The sequence below is a fragment of the Bufo gargarizans genome, chromosome 6 (genome assembly GCF_014858855.1).
Source record: "Bufo gargarizans isolate SCDJY-AF-19 chromosome 6, ASM1485885v1, whole genome shotgun sequence".
NCBI classification, from domain to species: domain Eukaryota; kingdom Metazoa; phylum Chordata; class Amphibia; order Anura; family Bufonidae; genus Bufo; species Bufo gargarizans.
The window spans coordinates 241,117,214-241,141,815 of NC_058085.1; the positions used below are offsets into that span (position 1 = coordinate 241,117,214).

Sequence of the window (24,602 nt, forward strand, 5' to 3'; positions counted from 1 at the left end):
GACTGACTAACCTTCATTTCTTAAAGTAATGATGGCCACTCGTTTTTCTTTACTTAGCTGCATTTTTCTTGCTATAATACAAATTCTAACAGTCTATTCAGTAGGACTATCAGCTGTGTATCCACCTGACTTCTCCACAACGCAACTGTGGGTCCCAACCCCAATTATATGGCAAGAAATCCCACTTATTAAACCTGACAGGGCACACCTGTGAAGTGAAAACCATTTCAGGTGACTACCTCTTGAAGCTCATCAAGAGAATGCCAAGAGTGTGCAAATCAGTAATCAAAGCAAAAGGTGGCTACTTTGAAGAACCTAGAATATGACATATTTTCAGTTGTTTCACACTTTTTTGTTATGTATATAATCCCACATGTGTTAATTCATAGTTTCGATGCCTTCAGTGTGAATCTACAATTTTCATAGTCAAGAAAATAAAGAAAACTCTTTGAATGAGAAGGTGTGTCCAAACTTTTGGTCTGTATTGTATGTCCATATTTATATTGGCAGCAAACTAAGAATACTTTCCTGTGTAAATGAATCAGCCTGCAGGACTTGCTGGAGTGCTGCAGTCCATTCATTCTGCTGGTCTCCAGGTTTCCGAGGTGTCTGAGCACCACCAACCGAACATAAACGGCCTATAAGAAAACCCTAATTTACCACACAAATAAGTTTGATGCTCTTAATTTTGGGTAGCTCTACAAGTGAACCATCGAGATCTTCAACCTTAGAACAATTTCTACATGAATACACATGATCACATCAGCCATAAACATCTCTAATATTCACTTCATAGTGAGACATTTTTCGACATTGCTAGAAAATTAGAATCCATGTCCTAACAAAATTAAGTTTTATCTTCAACCATCAATCTCTAATTTAATGTCCAAATCCTAAACTTATATAATATAAATGTCCTCATGTGCAGAAGACTGAGGGTTTTCCGCTGCATGAATCTGACTGTGTTGAACAAGGCGCGCCTGAGAACTAAAATATTTTCCACAGTCCAGGCATGGGAAGGCTTTCTTTCTTGTATGACATTTTTGATGCCTTTTCAGATGGGAGTTTCTGGAGAAACATTTTCTACATATAGGACAAGAATATGGTCTCTCTCCAGTGTGAATTTTTTGATGCCTATGAAGATATGCTTTACATGTAAAACTTTTACCACATTGAGAACAAGAATATGGTCTTTCAGTCCTGTGTATCCTCCTGTGCTGGACAAGATTTGAGTTGGTGGCAAATCCTTTTCCACATTCAGAACAAAAATATGATCTCTCTGTTGAGGAAACTCTCCAATCCTTAGAGGGATCTGCAGGATCATTTATGCATTCATCGCCAAAGGTTTCTGCATAAGCCTTTTCTTCAAAGTGAGTTTGTTGATGTCTTTTAAGTTCATAATTGCTAATGAAACTTTTATCACATTCCATGCAAGAGAAGGGCTTTTCTCCTGTGTGGACTCTCTGATGTCTGACAAGATGGGAGTTTATCGTGAAAGATTTCCCACAGTCCAAGCAAGAATATGGTTTTTCTCCGGTGTGAATCCTCTGGTGAAGAGCCAGGTTTGCACTGGTGGTAAAACTCTTCTCACATTCAGAACAGTGATACAGTCGAGCACCTGTGTGAATCTTCTGGTGTAGAACGAGATTTGATTTGGTTGTAAAACATTTACCACATTCTGAGCAAGGATACGGTTTCTCTCCTGTGTGTATCCTCAGATGTATAGCAAGATTGGAGTTATTTGTAAAACATTTGTGACATTCAGGGCAGTAATATAAGTTCTCACCTGTGTGGATCCTTTTGTGGATAGTAAGATTTGAATTTGTGGTGAACCGTTTTCCACATTCAGAGCAGGAATATGGCCTCTCTCCTGTGTGTGTTCTTTGATGTATAAGAAGGTGTGAGTTCCGGAAAAAACGTTTTCCACATTCTGAGCAGGAATATGGTCTCACACCGGTATGTATCATCTGATGTCTATGGAGCTGTGACTTGCGTGTAAAGCACTTCCCACACTGAAAGCACATGAATGGTCTAGGTTTTAATGGATATATTTCTCCATTCTGCTCTATATGGTTTACTCCCAAATAAAACGCTGCAAGATTTTCATCATCACATAACATTGGTTCCTCCTTAACATGGTAAGATAAATCTTGCTGAATATGATCTGATGTACATATGTCTGTGTCTTCCTCTTCAAAGGAAATTGCTTCCACCTTAGCATGCGCAGATGGATACTGTTGTCTGTGATTTATGGAGGCATATAAATTAGTGTCTGAGAAATTATCTTCATCACATGAGACTGGCTCCTCCTTAATTTGAATAGATTGATACTGTGGTGTTGAATCTGTTATTGTATAAATGGTGGTATGTTCTGGATTTTCTTCCTCAATTTCCACCTTAATATAGGAAGCTGGATAGTGCTGTTTGTGACCTGTGGGTATATACATCTGGGATTCAATGAGAACATTTTTCTCACAAAGTTCCTCTTCAATATGAGGAATTAAGAATTGTTTTTTATTAGATTTTATACATATGTCATTGTCACCAAGATTTACTATTTCACATGAATTGGGTATCTCAGTAACGTCATCCAGAGAGCTGGCCATATCTGAAGTGTAAATATTGAAAACACTGGGACTGTCATTTATACAATCCAGTGAAGAAACAGGGTTATGGGATGCCCGCGATGTCTTTGAAACTTCAATAAGATCTGTGGGAGAGAAATACATTGTGCTTACAAGATGTGAATTCTACAGTGAATAAAGGGGGGGAAAAGTGAGCAGAAAGTCTTTATGGTGGCTTAAAGCGGTGATTCCATAAAAAGTATTGCTCATCTATACACAAGATAGGTGATAAATAACTGATAGCAGGGGTCCGATCACAAACTCGAATACAAAGGAGTTCCTGAATCTCCTCTCTTTATGGAGTGATAGAGCATATGTTGGTGCACCTCTCCATTCGCTGCTATGATTTCACAGCTCTGTTTACATCAGAGCGAATGGTGCAGTTGGCCGGTACCGCTCCATTCAGGGAGGGGACTTAAGGATTCCTTGTTCTTGGCATTATTGGGGGAGGGGGGTTGGAAGAGTGGTTAGTTTACCTAAAACTGATATTGAGATAAGCCCTTTAAAACACTTACAAAAAACATCCAATTGAAAGCATACCAAGCAGGCCTTTAAGTTTATAATAAACATGTATAAAGCAGTTTTTACCTTGTTTCTGAGCTGGTATATGATCAAATTAAGTTAACGGGTTTACTTCATGATACAAACCTCCCCCCCTTTAACCCAAGTGTTCAGTGGTTAGCAGGAATTACATTGCAGTTTCTTAAAGACCATATACACCTTTGGGGTCAATTATTTTTTTTTATTGCATTTTACTCATTTTGTACCAAAACTAATTTGTTTAATTGGTCTTTATTACAAATATTGAACCATTCTATTACAAAGGGTTAACAGTTTTTCTAGCTGTGTGAACAGCACTTTTACTTGCGTCGGTCATCTAATAACCCTTATCACTAAATTACTAAAAAGGTCCTAAACATTTATTTAAGCCACATCCTTAGGGCTCACGAGCGTATGTAGTTTGTGGTCCGCAAAAAACGAACACACAAAAAATATGGATACCGTCCGTGTGCATTCCGTATTTGTGGAACGGAACAGCTGGCCCCTAATAGAACAGTACTATCCTTGTCCGTAATGCAGACAATAATAGAACATGTCCTATTTTTTGGTGGCACAGACATATGGAAACTGAATGCACACGGAGTAACTTTCGTTATTTTTTTTTTTGCAGACCCATTGAAATGAATAGTTCCGCATATGGGCCACAAAAAAAAATGATTAATCGGTAATTTGATTTTACAGAGTCCATGACAGCACCAGGAGAGAGGATCCTCTGCCCAGGAAACCCACAGATATTTAAGAAGGAGGGGCCTCTTCATTCCTCAGTGGTCTTCAGAGACGAAGAGAGCATCCCCGATATCCATCCTTCTCATTCATCCGAATCCATTGCATTTAATTCAAACTTTTTTTTATATGCGCCATAACCAAGACCCATCACCAACCCCAACAACCAAGGGAAGGAATATAAGGGTGCTGTCATGGACTCTGAAAAATCAAATTACCGGTAAGAGTAATGATCATTTTTCCCTTCGTCCCATGACAGCACTAGGAGAGATCTCAGAGATGGAGAGCTAGGGTGGGATAACAGCCTGCAAGACTTTACAACCAAAGGAAAGGTCAGAGACAGAAGAGAGGTCCAGCCTATAGAAGGTTAGAGCAGAAGACCAGGTAGCCGCTTTGCAAATATCGTGGATAGACGATACCGCTCTTGTGGAGTGCGCCATCCAACCCATAGGTACTGGTTTCTGTAAGGAAACATAAGCTAGACAGATAGGCCTTTCCCTTATTAGGACGTGAATACTAAACGAACAGGGCACCTAACTTCCTCCATTCCCTAGTAGCCTCCAGGTAAACTAGAACACATCTCCTGACATCCAAGCAACTAAACTCCAACTCTTTTTGACACTTGGGATTGGTATCAAAGGACGGAAGAACTACTTCCTGAGACCATGGAAGCTAGACACTACTTTGGGATCAAAAGCTGGGTCTGGTCTAAGGACGATTCTATGCTCTTGGATGGAAGTATATGGGGGATTAATGGACAAGGCCTGGATCTCCCCTATCCTTCTAGCTGACACATTTGCTACTAAAAAAGGCACATTTAAGAGTCAACATCCTGATAGAGATCTCAGAAATTGGTTCAAAGGGTCCCTTCATCAAACTCTGCAACACTAGATTTAAGTCCCAGAGAGGAACTTGTAAAATCCTAGTCGGAATGTCTCTTGCAATTGCTTTACAAAATCTCATGATAAGAGGATGAGCAGCTAATCTAACGTCAAACAAAACGCTCAAAGCCGAAATCTGGACCTTTATAGTACTAAGGGAAAGACCCTTCTCTAAACCCTTCTGAAGAAAATGCAAAATTCTGGGAATATAGAGACTACAGTGTAGGACAGGAGCAATTCCGAGGAAAGCAAAAAAAAGCCACCCAGGTTCTAGCAAAGATCCTGGTGGTCACCGGTTTCCTACTTTTAAGCAAGGCGGAAATAATGGATTCAGACAATCCCTTATGCATTAGCAGTGACCTTTCCTCCCTTTTCTTCTTGAGGACCCTGGATATTAACTGAAGAGGAAGGAATGCATAGAGAAGACCCCGGTCCCACGGCTGTAGAAACGCATCCACCGTCAAAGGAGAGTCTCTTGGAAAGTGGTTAAAAAAAAAACGTTTCCACTTTCCTGTTGGATCTTGTAGCAAAGAGATCCACCGATGGTTCCCCCAAAGCTGTACTAGCTGGGAGAAAAACCCCTGATTCAGAGACCACTCTCTCTGGTATAGTTTGTGGCGACTCAAAGAAATCTGCCTGTTGGTTGTCCACTCCTCTGATATGAAGGGCCGACAACGACAGGACTCTTCCTTCTAGTAAGGAAAAAATCTGGGTAGCTATTTTTTTTTAACTCTATGGACCTGGTCCCTCCCTGATGATTCAGAAAAGCTACAACGGAACCATTGTCTGACAAAACTTTTAGATGATGATTCTCGAGCAAGGGCAAGATCTTCTGCAAGGCTAGAATAACCGCCATTAATTATTTTACATTTGAAGAAGCTGCATATATCGATCCGTCCCAAGGGCCCTGCAGAACCCTGCCTTGGCCGTGCGCTCCCCCAGCCAACTGGACTGGCATCTGTAGTCACTGCTATTGGGTCCACAATCCTCCAGGGGACCCCCCAGACAAGATTGTTTGGATCCAACCACCATTTTAGGGAACTGCATGTCTGTTTGGAAATTAAAATTTTGCTGTCCAACTCTTCTCCCTTTCCTGACCAAATCTAGAAAATCTCCTATTGAAGGCTCCTGGAGTGAGAACCACCGGAATACAGGAGGATAGAGTTCCCAGAACTGACATGCCTTTCCAGATGGACAGAGAAGGATTCTGAATAAGCCGATCTACTACTGACTCTCTGGATTTTCACTGGAGGCAGAAGAGATGCAGAGTCCAGTAATATGCCCAGGAACTGTTGAACCTTCTGAGGAACCATTCTGGATTTCTCCGCATTGATTATCCACCCTAGAGAGTACAGAATGTAGATCACTTGTTCCATCTGGGTGAGACAGGCCCGTTTGGACTGGGCTATGATCAGGAAATTGTTCAGATACGGCTGCCATTTCTGCTACAAGCTTTGTGAAGATCTGCAGCGCCATGGAGATGCCAAAGGGTAGCACTTGGAACTGAAAATGCCTCAGAAATACCTGTATCTTCAGTGCCACTCTTAAGAATTTCTGGGGAGCTGGGTATATTGGGAGATGATAATATGCGTCCCTGATGTCCAGGACTACCATATAACAGTCCTTGTATAGGAGGTCCACTACTGACTTCATTATCTTCATTTTGAAATTTCTGTACACTAAGAACTTGTTTAATCCCTTTGAATTTATGATGGTCGTGACATCTCCATTTGGTTTCTTTACAAGAAAAAGGCTGGAGTAGAACCACATACCGTCTTCTGATGGAGGACAAGAGATAATTGCACCTTTTAAAATTAGCTTCTCTACCTCTCTTTCTAGAGCCCCACTCGGGCCTACTTCTGTAAAAAAATAATATTAATAATGTTTCTGGGGGAAGACACTTGAATTCCAGTTTGAGTCCTTCCTGCAGGGACTGAAGAATCCAAGTACTCTTGGTAATTTTTGACCAGGCTGGGAGAAAGTCCAAAAGTCCTTTAGATTTGGAAGAAGAAAATTTCCACTTGGAATCTCTCTTACTCAGGCTCTTTTCTGTAACTAAGAATCTTCTATTCTGGCTAAAGGAAGGATCTTGCTTACGAAAGGAAGAGGGAAACCCTTTCCTCCTATCTCCTGCTTTCTGAAGAATATCATCTAAGGCAGACCCAAACAAGTATTTTCCTTCACTTGGAATATTACACATTCTATTTTTAGACGCCACGTCCCCTGACCAATTCTTAAGCCAAGGGCTCTACGAGCCAAATTAGCCAGGGAAGATGAACGAGCAGACAGTCTAACTGCATCGGCGGAAGTATCTGCAAGAAAGTCAGCTGCTTTGGCAATAACAGGGATGGCTTCTAATAACTGGTCTCTAGGAGTCTTATCCCTAAATTGGTCTTCTAGCTGTTTAACCCATAAAATAAGGGCCCTAGCATTACAAGTGGCTGCTATGTTAGGTTTAAGAGAAGCCCCTGTTGATTCCAGTGTTTGCCTTAGGAAGCTATCTGCTCTCCTGTCCATGGCGTCTTTAAGCTGCCCTAGATCATCCAAGTGCAAAGATGATCTGCGTGAAACTTTAGCAATTGGCACATCGATTTTCGGTGCGCGGTCCCAGTGTACTAAATCTGCTGCGTCAAAGGGGTATTTGCGTTTAACGGACTACGGAATAAAACTATGTTTGTCCGGATTCTTCCGCTCATTCGTTATCATAGCTGCCACAAATTCCACATTTCTTATGTTTTGTCTTAGCTGACACCTTCCTGGGTTTATCCTAAAAGACAATATGCCATAATAAACCCACATGTCAAGGAAAACAAAAAGCGGGGACAGACCCCCCTGCCGTACATACCCTCCAACCATACCAAAAGGGCAGGTTTAGACGGGTCCTTCTGTGCCTCTCCAGCGTCTTCCATGCTGTCAGAGGTCCACTGTACACCTTGGATCTGGTCTGGTCTTTAAATCCAGCTGGAAATTCAAATCTCTCGCACTCTGGCGCACTAGGAGAAGAAGTATAACGAGAGCTTGCTTCCTGCTCACTGCGGTCTTACGATACTATGGATGGAAGGCTCTTTTCTCCGCAAACACCTGCGCTCCTATCCCCTGCCTGACCGTGCCCACTAATTGCGTTAGGCAAGAAGAAAAAAAAAGGAGTAATCCACAGGAGGCTCCAGGTATGCCACCCCTTCCGTAGTCTTCAGGGAGCGCTCCCCAGCCCAGCTGGAGAGTTAACTTGGAGAGAAACTACTCCCCAGCAGACAGGAAATCCTCTCCCAGAAGAGGAAAACCACTGAGGAATGGAGAGACCCCTCCTTCTTAAATATCTGTGGGTTTCCTGTCCTGGGCGAGGATCCTCTCTCCAGGTGCTGTCATAGGACGAAGAGAAAAACTGAACAGTCATGGAAAGAAAATACATTTGTGTGCATGAGCCCTTATCAGTAAGATAAGCATAGAGCTTTAATGAGCGTTTATAAGGTCAGAGATCAGAGATAAGGAGCCCGTCAGCTCCGTGCCTGACGAAGCAGAGAGAAAATACAGATCCTGCTAGTAGATACTGTAAACTCAAAGCTGTGAATGGAAAATGCCGAATAATTTTTAATAAAGACCAATTTAAAAAAATTATTGTTAGCTCAAAATGAGTACAATGCAATAATGGAAAAAAAACTGCCACCAAAAGGTGTACATGGCCTTTAAAGGGGTTCTACAGTTTGTTTTAACTGATGATCAATCCTCTGGATAGATCATCAGCATCTCATCGGCTATTTGATAAGGCAGCGGCACTCCAGCAGAGCTGCGGCCTTCTCGCTGTTTACCGCAGACCCAGTGACGTCACGACTAGTATCACTTGAATGGAGCTTAGCCCCGCCCAGGCCAGTTGATACAAGTCGTGACGTCACTTGCCCTGCGGTAAACAGTGAGAAGGGTGCGGCACTGCTGAAGCGCCGCTGCCTTCTCAAACAGCTGATCAGCAGGGGTCCCAGGGTGACCCCGCCGATCAGATGCTGATGATCTATCCAGAGGATAGATCAGTTAAAACAAACTGTAGAACCCTTACTTGACAGTGCTGGCCGCTTCTAAAACATCCAGAGCACATTACAAAAAGTAGGCCATGTACACACAGTGTAGATATCTCCAGCAGCTGTCCAGAAACCAGGGAAACCAACACACGATCTAGCAAACTTCCCAGCATTGCTCTGCCCACAGGAAAGTCTTGTCACATGTGCATACCGTCATCTCAGGTCCGTTAGCTCATTGGAAATAGCATCTACTGGCTTAAAACCCCTGGAGCTAGGAGACCAGACACTGTTTAACAGCTGCTATGTTCCAGTGTGCACTTATGATGGGCGCACTCTGAACAAATCATTTATCAGGGTTTTCCACTAGTATATCCCATTTTGTATATTGTAGATAGCTGGTCGCTGCCATTTACAGCATTCCCATAAAGAAGTAATGGAGAGGCAGGGCACATGCCCTATCTTCTGCTCCAAAAGATCGGGGGGAACGGGAACACTATTCTTGGTGGGGCAACAAGGAAATATTACTGTATACTGTATGGGTGCATCAAGGTGACATTATAATGTATAAGAGCAATATAGTTAATATCGTTATGTGGGAATATTTTTTACATTGCCCAACCCTACGCTACACCAGACATTTACAACACAAGGCAGGGTGGGATGAGGTTTAAGGACTACAATAATAGAACAGACCACTCCATATACTGATATCATGGGGCAAATACTGATATAAGGGCACAGAATAGAATTACTTTATGCTATATAAAAGTAGAGATTATCCACAGAGAAGTAAACCTATATATATATATATATATCTTGATTTCAGACTTTTAAGGGAATTAACCATGATGTGTTTTTCATCTACGTACTAAGTTTCCTTGGGCCAACACTGCATCTACCGTTCTTAACGTGGTCAGGATTAATCATGTCCTCAGTGTTAAGAAATTCAGGCACATACCTATTCATCATGCAACTCAGATGTTCTCCAAATGTATTCTGCAGCAGGACAATGACCCCCAAAAATACAGCCACTGTCATTAGGAACTATTTTCAGCAAAAAGTAGAACGGAGACTGGAAGTGATGGTGATGGTATGGCCCCCATAGAGCCCTGATCTCAACTTCATCCAGTGTGTCTGGGATGGTGTGCAGCTATAGAACTTTTATTAACACTTTTTTTTTTCTTTTTTAAGTTTTCCTTACTTCGCAGTATTTTTCCACATCTGTTTAATTTTAGGCAGGGTGTTTCATTTCGTGAAAACGTGCAGTTATTTATTTCTGAACATGAAAGCGGTATAAAAACTTTTGCAATTAAGCAAAGCCAGGGACACATGGTAAGATTCACAATCCAGAGATTTAAAAAAAAAAATTTAATTATGTGGATCTAGGTGCCCTGTGGTCACATTGGATGACACCAGTTTGGAAAAATAAAATAGTTTTCACTTACCCGGCGATTTGAGGGGTAGGCGAGTCTTCATAACCTCCTTGTAGAGGTCCTTGTGCTCTTCTAAATACTCCCACTCCTCCATGGAAAAATGGACAGTGACATCCTGACACCGAACAGAAACCTGACATATAATAATAACAGACTGAAATAATTATTTTTAGCCTGAAATGAGTAGAATGCGATAAAAACATGCCACCCCAAAGGTATCCATAGCTTTAACATTACATTCTAACCTTTCAACATTCCCAGGAGCGCTCACCTCTCCAGTCAGCAGCAAAATGATCTTGTTGGTGAGTTCTAGAATTGTCTTCTCCTGGTTTCTCTTAATGATCTGTGAGTGAGATGGAGGCTCTGTGATGGAGATCTGGCTCTTGTCCCATCCTTTTGATGAACAAGGATGTCTGTTGGCTTTCATTGGGTCACTGGAGTTGCCTACAGGCCCATAGTCCTAAAATTCAAGTACGTATATATATACACACACATGTCAGATTTTATTAAAAGGTTTTATGGTACTTTAATATTGGTGGTCTATCGCCATGACAGGCCATTGATATCTAACTGGCACGGGTCCAACTTCCCGCACTCCCACCAATCAACCTTTTTGCAGTAGCTATGATGACAGACGTTGTTCCATTTCTGTAGTGGAGGGCACTGATTACTGCAGCTCTGCTCCCATACACTTCAGTAGAGAAGCAGACAGAGCTGCAGATCGGGAAGTGGGGTGGGTGTGTGTGGTGGCACACTCTCACTGATCAGATACTTAAGGCTTATCCTGATGATAAATCATCAACATTAAAAGGGCTTATGCAGATTATTATGGACTGACATTTATTTAAGTGGATTTTCCAGTACTTTAAAAGGGGTTGTGTAGTGGTGTAATATTGATAACATATCCTCCAGATAAGTCATCAATATCAGATCAACACCAGAACCTCTGAAAATCAGCTGTTTGACTGGGCGACGGGCCTGCGGCGCTCGTGCTGCCTCCTCTTCAAAGTTTCTTTGTAGCGATGGTGCAAATGTTTGTAGCCTTCATTTAAAAGAGTGAGTGTTGCAACCCCTTCAAGCAGTTGATCGGCTGGTCTGATGGGAGTTGGACCCCTGCTAATCTGATAATGATGACCTATTTGGAGGACCTTATCCTTAGATCTTTCTTTTGTGTAATTAGATGACAGATACAATAGTTACATTTAAAAAAAAAATTTGGAAAATGTTTATTTTTCATTATAAATTTATTTTCTGTTACAAGAGATGACCAAACATCTAAAACCAATACTGCATGTTCATACTGTGAAAATCCCTTTAATCCACCAGCATCAGAGTTTTCACTGATGCTGGCAGTAACAGTCGGGAGCCTGCCGCTGACTGGGCAAGCACAGCTTCTGTGCCTGCCTGATCAGCACGTCACACTGTAAATGGGTGGCACGTGTCAGGAACAGGGAAGGGGTTAAACCAGTTACCTACAGCCATGTGTCTATGCAAACAGAGAACCTGCTTTTCCACCCCATCCTAGAAATGCTAATATATTATTTTCAACGCATTACACATTTCAATTGCCATGTTATAAATTGGCGAAAACTGGCGATGGCAGTAAGGGGTTAAGAAAAAAAAAAAAAAAAGCACTAATATAGGAATGCAAAGTTTAGTAGAAGTAATATTAAAGAGTAACTAAACATTTTTTCTCCACAAGGCATACAATAAAAGATAGTTATTTAACCCATTCACGCAACAGCCAGTTTGGATCAAATGCTGGAGCTCCATTTTTCAAATCTGACATGTCAGTTTATCTGGTAATAACTTTGGAACGCTTTTGCTTATCCAAGCAATTCTGAGATTGTTTTCGTGACACATCATACTTCATGTTAGTGGTAAATTTAAGTTGATACGTTTTACCTTTATGCATAAAAAAAATCCAAAAGTTGCATAAAATTTGGAAAAATTCACTATTTTCAAAATTAGAATTTCTCTGCTTTTAAGACGGATAGTGATACTTTATAAAATAGTTATAACTTTACATTTCCCATATGTCTACTTTATGTTGGCATAATTTTGTGAGGCTAGTTTCACACTAGCGGCAGGGGACTCCGGTAGGCTGTTTCCGCGAGTGAACAGCATGTCGGATCGGTCCTGCCGCTAGTTCACGTGTGCCCCCAGACTGCCACTTCGTCCCCATTGACTATAATGAGGCGGGGGCGAAATTCCTGCGGCAACACTGTAGCGCACGCCCAGCGGCAGCCGGGCTAAAAGTACTGCATGCAATGGGGACCGAGCGGCAGTCCGGAAGCGCACGTGAACTAGCGGCAGGACAGATCAGACAGGCTGTTCACCCGCCGAAACAGCTCGCCACTAGAGTGAAAGTACCTTGAATGACATTTTTTTTTTTTTTAAGAAGTTAGACGGCTTAGAAGTTTAGAAGCTAATTTTTAAGAAAATTGCCCAAACCAACTTTTTTAAGGACTGGTTCAGTTATGAAGTCACTTTGTGGGACTTACATAGTAGAAACCAGCCATAAATTACCCCATTTTAGAAACGACACCCCTCAAGTTATTCAAAACCCTTTAGTTGTTCCACAAGAATTAAAGCAAATTGAGGGGAAATATTACCCCGATTCTGCGGTTTACGGAAACGTCCCATATGTGGTCGTAAACTGCTGTACGGACACACGGCAGGGCGCAGAAGGAAAGGTTTTCAGGTGCAATGTCACATTTGAAGAGACCCTGAGGTACCCCTAGAAAGAAAACCCCAAAAAGTGAGACCCAACTACACCCCTCAAGGTAGAAATCAAGGGGTGAAGTTAATGTTTTGACCCAAAAAGCATTTCATAGAATTTAGAAACATATGAAAAAATTTAACTTTTATTTCCAATATAATGTTGCTATAGTGCCACATTTGTTTTTTTTATTTTCACAAGGGGTAACAAGAGAAAATGCACCCCACAATTTTTTTCTGAATAGGGCAACAACATACATGGGGTCGTAATCTGCTGCTGTTTGGGGGCACGTCAGCACTCAGAAGGGGAGGAGCGGCATCAGGATTTTCAAACATGTAGCATTCTGAAATTGTTTTTAGGGGCCATAACTAGAGTTGAGCGAACACCTGGATGTTCGGGTTCGAGAAGTTCGGCCGAACATCCCGGAAATGTTCGGGTTCGGGATCCGAACCCGATCCGAACTTCGTCCCGAACCCGAACCCCATTGAAGTCAATGGGGACCCGAACTTTTCGGCACTAAAAAGGCTGTAAAACAGCCCAGGAAAGAGCTAGAGGGCTGCAAAAGGCAGCAACATGTAGGTAAATCCCCTGCAAACAAATGTGGATAGGGAAATGAATTAAAATAAAAATTAAATAAATAAAAATTAACCAAAATCAATTGGAGAGAGGTTCCATAGCAGAGAATCTGGCTTCCCGTCACCCACCACTGGAACAGTCCATTCTCAGATATTTAGGCCCCGGCACCCAGGCAGAGGAGAGAGGTCCCGTAACAGAGAATCTGTCTTCATGTCAGCAGAGAATTAGTCTGCATGTCATAGCAGAGAATGAGGCTTCACGTCAGCCACCACTGCAACAGTCCATTGGCATATATTTAGGCCCAGCACCCAGGCAGAGGAGGGAGGTCCCGTAACAGAGAATCTGTCTTCATGTCAGCAGAGAATTAGTCTGCATGTCATAGCAGAGAATGAGGCTTCACGTCAGCCACCACTGCAACAGTCCATTGGCATATATTTAGGCCCAGCACACACACAGGCAGAGGAGAGAGGTCCCGTAACAGAGAATCTGGCTTCATGTCAGCAGAGAATCAGTCTGCATGTCATAGCAGAGAATGAGGCTTCACGTCACCCACCACTGCAACAGTCCATTGGCATATATTTAGGCCTAGCACACAGGCAGAGCAGAGAGGTCCCGTAACAGACAATCTGGCTTCATGACAGCAGAGAATCAGTCTGCATGTCATAGCAGAGAATGAGGCTTCACGTCACCCACCACTGCAACAGTCCATTGGCATATATTTAGGCCTAGCACACAGGCAGAGCAGAGAGGTCCCGTAACAGACAATCTGGCTTCATGTCAGCAGAGAATCAGTCTGCATGTCATAGCAGAGAATGAGGCTTCACGTCACCCACCACTGCAACAGTCCATTGGCATATATTTAGGCCTAGCACACAGGCAGAGCAGAGAGGTCCCGTAACAGACGATCTGGCTTCATGTCAGCAGAGAATCAGTCTGCATGTCATAGCAGAGAATCAGGCTTCACGTCAGCCACCACTGCAACAGTCCATGGTCATAAATTTAGGCCCAGCACCCAGGCAGAGGAGAGAGGTCCCGTAACAGACAATCTGGCTTCATGTCAGCAGAGAATTAGTCTGCATGTCATAGCAGAGAATCAGGCTTCATGTCAGCCACCACTGCAACAGTCCATTGGCATATATTTAGGCCTAGCACACAGGCAGAGGAGAGGTTCATTCAACTTTGGGTAGCATCGCAATATAATGGTAAAATGAAAATAAAAATAGGATTGAATGAGGAAGTGCCCTGGAGTCCAATAATATATGGTTATGGGGAGGTAGTTAATGTCTAATCTGGACAAGGGACGGACAGGTCCTGTGGGATCCATGCCTGGTTCATTTTTATGAACGTCAGCTTGTCCACATTGGCTGTAGACAGGCGGCTGCGTTTGTCTGTAATGACGCCCCCTGCCGTGCTGAATACACGTTCAGACAAAACGCTGGCTGCCGGGCAGGCCAGCACCTCCAAGGCATAAAAGGCTAGCTCTGGCCACGTGGACAATTTAGAGACCCAGAAGTTGAATGGGGCCGAACCATCAGTCAGTACGTGGAGGGGTGTGCACACGTACTGTTCCACCATGTTAGTGAAATGTTGCCTCCTGCTAACACGTTGCGTATCAGGTGGTGGTGCAGTTAGCTGTGGCGTGTTGACAAAAGTTTTCCACATCTCTGCCATGCTAACCCTGCCCTCAGAGGAGCTGGCCGTGACACAGCTGCCTTGGCGACCTCTTGCTCCTCCTCTGCCTTGGCCTTGGGCTTCCACTTGTTCCCCTGTGACATTTGGGAATGCTCTCAGTAGCGCGTCTACCAACGTGCGCTTGTACTCGCGCATCTTCCTATCACGCTCCAGTGCAGGAAGTAAGGTGGGCACATTGTCTTTGTAGCGTGGATCCAGCAGGGTGGCAACCCAGTAGTCCGCACAGGTTAAAATGTGGGCAACTCTGCTGTCGTTGCGCAGGCACTGCAGCATGTAGTCGCTCATGTGTGCCAGGCTGCCCAGGGGTAAGGACAAGCTGTCCTCTGTGGGAGGCGTATCGTCATCGTCCTGCCTTTCCCCCCAGCCACGCACCAGTGATGGACCCGAGCTGCGTTGGGTGCCACCCCGCTGTGACCATGCTTCATCCTCATCCTCCTCCACCTCCTCCTCATCCTCGTCCTCCTCGTCCTCCAGTAGTGGGCCCTGGCTGGCCACATTTGTACCTGGCCTCTGCTGTTGCAAAAAACCTCCCTCTGAGTCACTTCGAAGAGACTGGCCTGAAAGTGCTAAAAATGACCCCTCTTCCTCATCCTCCTCCTCCTCCTCCTGGGCCACCTCCTGTTCCATCATCGCCCTAAGTGTTTTCTCAAGGAGACATAGAAGTGGTATTGTAACGCTGATAACGGTGTCATCGCCACTGGCCATGTTGGTGGAGTACTCGAAACAGCGCAACAGGGCACACAGGTCTCGCATGGAGGCCCAGTCATTGGTGGTGAAGTGGTGCTGTTCTGTAGTGCGACTGACCCGTGCGTGCTGCAGCTGAAACTCCACTATGGCCTGCTGCTGCTCGCACAGTCTGTCCAGCATGTGCAAGGTGGAGTTCCACCTGGTGGGCACGTCGCATATGAGGCGGTGAGCGGGAAGGCCGAAGTTACGCTGTAGCGCAGACAGGCGAGCAGCGGCAGGATGTGAACGCCGGAAGCGCGAACAGACGGCCCGCACTTTATGCAGCAGCTCTGACATGTCGGGGTAGTTGTGAATGAACTTCTGCACCACCAAATTCAGCACATGCGCCAAGCAAGGGATGTGCGTCAAATTGGCTAGTCCCAGAGCTGCAACGAGATTTCGCCCATTATCACACACCACCAGGCCGGGCTTGAGGCTCACCGGCAGCAACCACTCGTCGGTCTGTTGTTCAATACCCCGCCACAACTCCTGTGCGGTGTGGGGCCTGTCCCCCAAACATATGAGTTTCAGAATGGCCTGCTGACGTTTACCCCGGGCTGTGCTGAAGTTGGTGGTGAAGGTGTGTGGCTGACTGGATGAGCAGGTGGAAGAAGAGGAGGAGGAAGCCGAGAAGGAGGAGGTGGCAACAGGAGGCAAAGAATGTTGCCCTGCGATCCTTGGCGGCGGCAGGACGTGCGCCAAACAGCTCTCCGCCTGGGGCCCAGCTGCCACTACATTTACCCAGTGTGCAGTTAGGGAGATATAGCGTCCCTGGCCGTGCTTACTGGTCCACGTATCTGTGGTTAGGTGGACCTTGCTACAGATGGCGTTGCGCAGTGCACACTTGATTTTATGGGATACTTGGTTGTGCAGGGAAGGCACGGCTCTCTTGGAGAAGTAGTGCCGGCTGGGAACAACATACTGTGGGACAGCAAGCGACATGAGCTGTTTGAAGCTGTCTGTGTCCACCAGCCTAAATGACAGCATTTCATAGGCCAGTAGTTTAGAAATGCTGGCATTCAGGGCCAGGGATCGAGGGTGGCTAGGTGGGAATTTACGCTTTCTATCAAATGTTTGTGAGATGGAGAGCTGAACGCTGGCGTGTGACATGGTTGAGACGCTTGGTGACGGAGGTGGTGGTGGTGGTGTTGGTGGTACATCCCCTGTTTGCTGGGCGGCAGGTGCCAACGTTCCTCCAGAGGCGGAGGAAGAGGCCGAGGCGGCAGCAGCAGAATAGGCCGAGGCGGCAGCAGCAGAAGAGGTAGCAGGGGGAGCCTGAGTGACTTCCTTGGTTTTAAGGTGTTTACTCCACTGCAGTTCATGCTTTGCATGCAGGTGCCTGGTCATGCAGGTTGTGCTCAGGTTCAGAACGTTAATGCCTCGCTTCAGGCTCTGATGGCACAGCGTGCAAACCACTCGGGTCTTGTCGTCAGCACATTGTTTGAAGAAGTGCCATGCCAGGGAACTCCTTGAAGCTGCCTTTGGGGTGCTCGGTCCCAGATGGCGGCGGTCAGTAGCAGGCGGAGTCTCTTGGCGGCGGGTGTTCTGCTTTTGCCCACTGCTCCCTCTTTTGCTACGCTGTTGGCTCGGTCTCACCACTGCCTCTTCCTCCGAACTGTGAAAGTCAGTGGCACGACCTTCATTCCATGTGGGGTCTAGGACCTCATCGTCCCCTGCATCGTCTTCCACCCAGTCTTGATCCCTGACCTCCTGTTCAGTCTGCACACTGCAGAAAGACGCAGCAGTTGGCACCTGTGTTTCGTCATCATCAGAGACATGCTGAGGTGGTATTCCCATGTCCTCATCATCAGGAAACATAAGTGGTTGTGCGTCAGTGCATTCTATGTCTTTCACCGCTGGGGAAGGGCTAGGTGGATGCCCTTGGGAAACCCTGCCAGCGGAGTCTTCAAACAGCATAAGAGACTGCTGCATAACTTGAGGCTGAGACAGTTTCCCTGGTATGCATGGGGGTGATGTGACAGACTGATGGGGTTGGTTTTCAGGCGCCATCTGTGCGCTTTCTGCAGAAGACTGGGTGGGAGATAATGTGAACGTGCTGGATCCACTGTCGGCCACCCAATTGACTAATGCCTGTACCTGCTCAGGCCTTACCATCCTTAGAACGGCATTGGGCCCCACCATATATCGCTGTAAATTCTGGCGGCTACTGGGACCTGAGGTAGTTGGTACACTAGGACGTGTGGATGTGGCAGAACGGCCACGTCCTCTCCCAGCACCAGAGGGTCCACTAACACCACCACGACCATGTCCACGTCCGCGTCCCTTACTAGATGTTTTTCTCATTGTTATGGTTCACCACAACAACAAATATATTATTTGGCCCAATGTATTGTATTCAAATTCAGCGGGATATAAATTTGAGGCCTAGTATTTAGGCGCTGGGTGACCGGTATGGATTTAGTGACAGAATTAGACTTGGAAATGCACAGAAGCGTGTGTGTGAAGTTATTCTGAATGACCCTATGTGCACCTTCAATATTATATACCCTTTTAGGGATAGATTTCAAATAGCTCTGATATAGCAGAAACCACTAAATTATGAAATTGCTAAATTGGGAATTGTACTTCAACCCAGAACAAAAAATGTGCTTTGACGGACACTAAATATCTTGCCCAGCAACAACAGTACAGCGGTGGGTAACGAGAGATTTAGAGGGATTTAAATTTGAGGCCTAGTATTTAGGCGCTGGGTCACCGGTATGGATTTAGTGACAGAATTAGACTTGGAAATGCACAGAAGCGTGTGTGTGAAGTTATTCTGAATGACCCTATGTGCACCTTCAATATTATATACCCTTTTAGGGATAGATTTCAAATAGCTCTGATATAGCAGAAACCACTAAATTATGAAATTGCTAAATTGGGAATTGTACTTCAACCCAGAACAAAAAATGTGCTTTGACGGACACTAAATATCTTGCCCAGCAACAACAGTACAGCGGTGGGTAACGAGAGATTTAGAGGGATTTAAATTTGAGGCCTAGTATTTAGGCGCTGGGTCACCGGTATGGATTTAGTGACAGAATTAGACTTGGAAATGCACAGAAGCGTGTGTGTGAAGTTATTCTGAATGACCCTATGTGCACCTTCAATATTATATACCCTTTTAGGGATAGATTTCAAATAGCTCTGATATAGCAGAAACCACTAAATTATGAAATTGCTAAATTGGGAATTGTACTTCAACCCAGAACAAAAAATGTGCTTTGACGGACACTAAATATCTTGCCCAGCAACAACAGTACAGTGGTGGGTAACGAGAGATTTAGAGGGATTTAAATTTGAGGCCTAGTATTTAGGCGCTGGGTCACCGGTATGGATTTAGTGACAGAATTAGACTTGGAAATGCACAGAAGCGTGTGTGTGAAGTTATTCTGAATGACCCTATGTGCACCTTCAATATTATATACCCTTTTAGGGATAGATTTCAAATAGCTCTGATATAGCAGAAACCACTAAATTATGAAATTGCTAAATTGGGAATTGTACTTCAACCCAGAACAAAAAATGTGCTTTGACGGACACTAAATATCTTGCCCAGCAACAACAGTACAGCGGTGGGTAACGAGAGATTTAGAGGGAATTAAATTTGAGGCCTAGTATTTAGGCGCTGGGTCACCGGTATGGATTTAGTGACAGAATTAGACTTGGAAATACACAGTAGCGGTGTGTGTGAAGTTATTCTGAATGACCCTATGTGCACCTTCAATATTATATACCCTTTTAGGGATAGATTTCAAATAGCTCTGATATAGCAGAAACCACTAAATTATGAAATTGCTAAATTGGGAATTGTACTTCAACCCAGAACAAAAAATGTGCTTTGACGGACACTAAATATCTTGCCCAGCAACAACAGTACAGCGGTGGGTAACGAGAGATTTAGAGGGATTTAAATTTGAGGCCTAGTATTTAGGCGCTGGGTCACCGGTATGGATTTAGTGACAGAATTAGACTTGGAAATGCACAGAAGCGTGTGTGTGAAGTTATTCTGAATGACCCTATGTGCACCTTCAATATTATATACCCTTTTAGGGATAGATTTCAAATAGCTCTGATATAGCAGAAACCACTAAATTATGAAATTGCTAAATTGGGAATTGTACTTCAACCCAGAACAAAAAATGTGCTTTGACGGACACTAAATATCTTGCCCAGCAACAACAGTACAGCGGTGGGTAACGAGAGATTTAGAGGGATTTAAATTTGAGGCCTAGTATTTAGGCGCTGGGTCACCGGTATGGATTTAGTGACAGAATTAGACTTGGAAATGCACAGAAGCGTGTGTGTGAAGTTATTCTGAATGACCCTATGTGCACCTTCAATATTATATACCCTTTTAGGGATAGATTTCAAATAGCTCTGATATAGCAGAAACCACTAAATTATGAAATTGCTAAATTGGGAATTGTACTTCAACCCAGAACAAAAAATGTGCTTTGACGGACACTAAATATCTTGCCCAGCAACAACAGTACAGTGGTGGGTAACGAGAGATTTAGAGGGATTTAAATTTGAGGCCTAGTATTTAGGCGCTGGGTCACCGGTATGGATTTAGTGACAGAATTAGACTTGGAAATGCACAGAAGCGTGTGTGTGAAGTTATTCTGAATGACCCTATGTGCACCTTCAATATTATATACCCTTTTAGGGATAGATTTCAAATAGCTCTGATATAGCAGAAACCACTAAATTATGAAATTGCTAAATTGGGAATTGTACTTCAACCCAGAACAAAAAATGTGCTTTGACGGACACTAAATATCTTGCCCAGCAACAACAGTACAGCGGTGGGTAACGAGAGATTTAGAGGGAATTAAATTTGAGGCCTAGTATTTAGGCGCTGGGTCACCGGTATGGATTTAGTGACAGAATTAGACTTGGAAATACACAGTAGCGGGTGTGTGTGAAGTTATTCTGAATGACCCTATGTGCACCTTCAATATTATATACCCTTTTAGGGATAGATTTCAAATAGCTCTGATATAGCAGAAACCACTAAATTATGAAATTGCTAAATTGGGAATTGTACTTCAACCCAGAACAAAAAATGTGCTTTGACGGACACTAAATATCTTGCCCAGCAACAACAGTACAGCGGTGGGTAACGAGAGATTTAGAGGGATTTAAATTTGAGGCCTAGTATTTAGGCGCTGGGTCACCGGTATGGATTTAGTGACAGAATTAGACTTGGAAATGCACAGAAGCGTGTGTGTGAAGTTATTCTGAATGACCCTATGTGCACCTTCAATATTATATACCCTTTTAGGGATAGATTTCAAATAGCTCTGATATAGCAGAAACCACTAAATTATGAAATTGCTAAATTGGGAATTGTACTTCAACCCAGAACAAAAAATGTGCTTTGACGGACACTAAATATCTTGCCCAGCAACAACAGTACAGCGGTGGGTAACGAGAGATTTAGAGGGATTTAAATTTGAGGCCTAGTATTTAGGCGCTGGGTCACCGGTATGGATTTAGTGACAGAATTAGACTTGGAAATGCACAGAAGCGTGTGTGTGAAGTTATTCTGAATGACCCTATGTGCACCTTCAATATTATATACCCTTTTAGGGATAGATTTCAAATAGCTCTGATATAGCAGAAACCACTAAATTATGAAATTGCTAAATTGGGAATTGTACTTCAACCCAGAACAAAAAATGTGCTTTGACGGACACTAAATATCTTGCCCAGCAACAACAGTACAGTGGTGGGTAACGAGAGATTTAGAGGGATTTAAATTTGAGGCCTAGTATTTAGGCGCTGGGTCACCGGTATGGATTTAGTGACAGAATTAGACTTGGAAATGCACAGAAGCGTGTGTGTGAAGTTATTCTGAATGACCCTATGTGCACCTTCAATATTATATACCCTTTTAGGGATAGATTTCAAATAGCTCTGATATAGCAGAAACCACTAAATTATGAAATTGCTAAATTGGGAATTGTACTTCAACCCAGAACAAAAAATGTGCTTTGACGGACACTAAATATCTTGCCCAGCAACAACAGTACAGCGGTGGGTAACGAGAGATTTAGAGGGAATTAAATTTGAGGCCTAGTATTTAGGCGCTGGGTCACCGGTATGGATTTAGTGACAGAATTAGACTTGGAAATACACAGTAGCGGGTGTGTGTGAAGTTACTCTGAATGACCCTATGTGCACCTTCAATATTATATACCCTTTTTGGGATAGATTTCAAAGAGCTCTGATATAGCAGGAACCACTAAATTATGAAATTGCTAAATTGGGAATTGTATTTCAACCCAGAACAAGAAATGTGCTTGAACGGACACTAAATAACTCGCCCAGCTACAGCACTAGGGACAGATTTAGCTGGATATAAATTTGAGGCCTAGTATTTAGGCGCTGGGTGACCGGTATGGATTTAGTGACAGAATTAGACTGGGATATGGCCAAAAAATGAACAGACTATTGCTGGTTAAATGCACTTGGTGTGACAGCTTCACCCTGATGTAGGCTTTAGCCAAAAAACAACCACACCATTGAGGGTTAAATGCACTTGGTGACAGGCGCAGCTTGCCCCTGATTTTGTATATGGCCAAAAAATGAACAGACTATTGCTGGTTAAATGCACTTGGTGTGACAGCTTCACCCTGATGTAGGCTTTAGCCAAAAAACAACCACACCATTGAGGGTTAAATGCACTTGGTGACAGGCGCAGCTTGCCCCTGATTTTGTATATGGCCAAAAAATGAACAGACTATTGCTGGTTAAATGCACTTGGTGTGACAGCTTCACCCTGATGTAGGCTTTAGCCAAAAAACAACCACACCATTGAGGGTTAAATGCACTTGGTCGCAGCTTGTGCTGGCGCACCACAAGACACAAAATGGCCGCCGATCACCCCAGAAAAATGAGACTGACAAACGGTCTGTGCAGCCTAAAAACAGTGAGCAATTGAGGATCAGCAGCTCAATGATCCACAGCTGCAGATCGATCAGTTAATCAAGTCCTTTGGAGGAGTTAATCTGCCTAATCTCGCCCTACTGTCGCAGCCGCAACCTCTCCCTACGCTAATCAGAGCAGAGTGACGGGCGGCGCTATGTGACTCCAGCTTAAATAGAGGCTGGGTCACATGGTGCTCTGGCCAATCACAGCCATGCCAATAGTAGGCATGGCTGTGATGGCCTCTTGGGGCAAGTAGTATGACGCTTGTTGATTGGCTGCTTTGCAGCCTTTCAAAAAGCGCCAAGAAAGCGTCACAAAAGCGCGAAGAAAGCGACGAACACCGAACCCGAACCCGGACTTTTACGAAAATGTCCGGGTTCGGGTCCGTGTCACGGACACCCCAAAATTCGGTACGAACCCGAACTATACAGTTCGAGTTCGCTCATCCCTAGCCATAACATTTTAATTTTTTCACCAATGTAGCTGTGTGTGGGGGCTTGTTTTTGTTGTTGGTATCATTTGGTATTATTTTAGGGTGTTTTTGATCAATTTTTATAAAAAAAATTGTGAAGGTGAAGTGGGCAAAAATGGCAATTCTGTCAGTGTTTTTTTTATTTTTTATGAGGTTCTTTTTGCAGTAAATAGGATTTAATAATTTTATTCTGTAGGTTGATGGGGTTATGAAATTTTTATGTTTTACTACTTTTTTCAGCATAAAATCATTTTTATGTTACAAATCAATGCTATTTGGCATCATCATATACTAAAGTCCATAACATTTTTATTTTTTCACCAATGTAGTGTGGGGGGCTTGTTTTTTTTGCGGGGACTGGTTGTAGTTTTTATTAGTATAATTTTAGGGTATATACGACTTTTTGATCACTTGTTTATTTTTTTTTGGGAGTTGAGGTGACAAAAACAGCAATTCCATCATTGTTTATTAAATTATTTTTTTAATTCACCGCGCTGAATTAGTAACATGATACTTTTACAGATCAGGTCGTTACGGACACGGTGATACCAAATATGTGAAGTTTATTATTATTATTTTTTTTTTATGAAATATAAATGAATGGATTTGATATGACATTTATTTTTTTTTATTTTTTTTCTTTACACTTTTTTTTAAATCAAGTCCCTTTTGGATCTTGAAGATCCAGTGGGCCTGATGGCTATGCAGTGCATTCCAATATTCATCTATTGTAATACACTGTATAGTCGTGCTACACTTATACTAAAGCTGATCAGACCCTCAGGGTCTGATCAGCCTTAGGGCTCATTCACACGAACGTGTGTTGCCCGCTGCCGTATTGCGGAAAACATTTTGCGGATCTACAATACACGGGCACCGTTCCGTGTGCATTTCGCATCACAGATGCATCACAGTATGGAACGGAACACTACGGAGTGCTTCCTGGGGTTCTGTTCAAGTGAAAGGGTACGCGATCCCCAAGTGGCTGAGCCACGGTCAGTGCCCGTGCATTGCAGACCGCAATTTGCAGTCCACAGCACGGGCAGGGGCTTCACACGGTCGTGTGAACAAGCCCTTTGGTACATGGCAGCCCAGACGCCATTGTAGGGCGTCCGGTTGCCATGGAAACCACGGGGCTGCTGCCATCGCAGCAGCGGCCCGATGGAAGAGAGAGGTAGCTGTAAGTTACAGATGACACTCTGCTGATGGCGGCAGCTCCGTTCCTGAGCCGCCGACATTATAG

The 24,602-nt window shown here is 43.8% G+C and overlaps 1 protein-coding gene across 2 annotated transcripts in view; it reads right to left on the reverse strand.

Moving 5' to 3' along the window:
- Positions 1 to 468: 468 nt before the first annotated feature.
- The window catches only part of LOC122941328 (zinc finger protein 2-like), a 35,707-nt gene continuing 11,573 nt past the window's right edge, over positions 469 to 24,602 (reverse strand). For both annotated transcript variants that reach the window (XM_044298460.1, XM_044298461.1), the window contains exons 3-5: positions 10,504 to 10,692; positions 10,245 to 10,365; positions 469 to 2,710 (exon numbers count right to left, since the gene is read on the reverse strand). In XM_044298460.1, the coding sequence (XP_044154395.1) occupies positions 900 to 2,710; positions 10,245 to 10,365; positions 10,504 to 10,692 (2,121 nt within the window). In that variant the 3' untranslated portion in view covers positions 469 to 899. The remainder of the gene's footprint in view (positions 2,711 to 10,244; positions 10,366 to 10,503; positions 10,693 to 24,602) is intronic.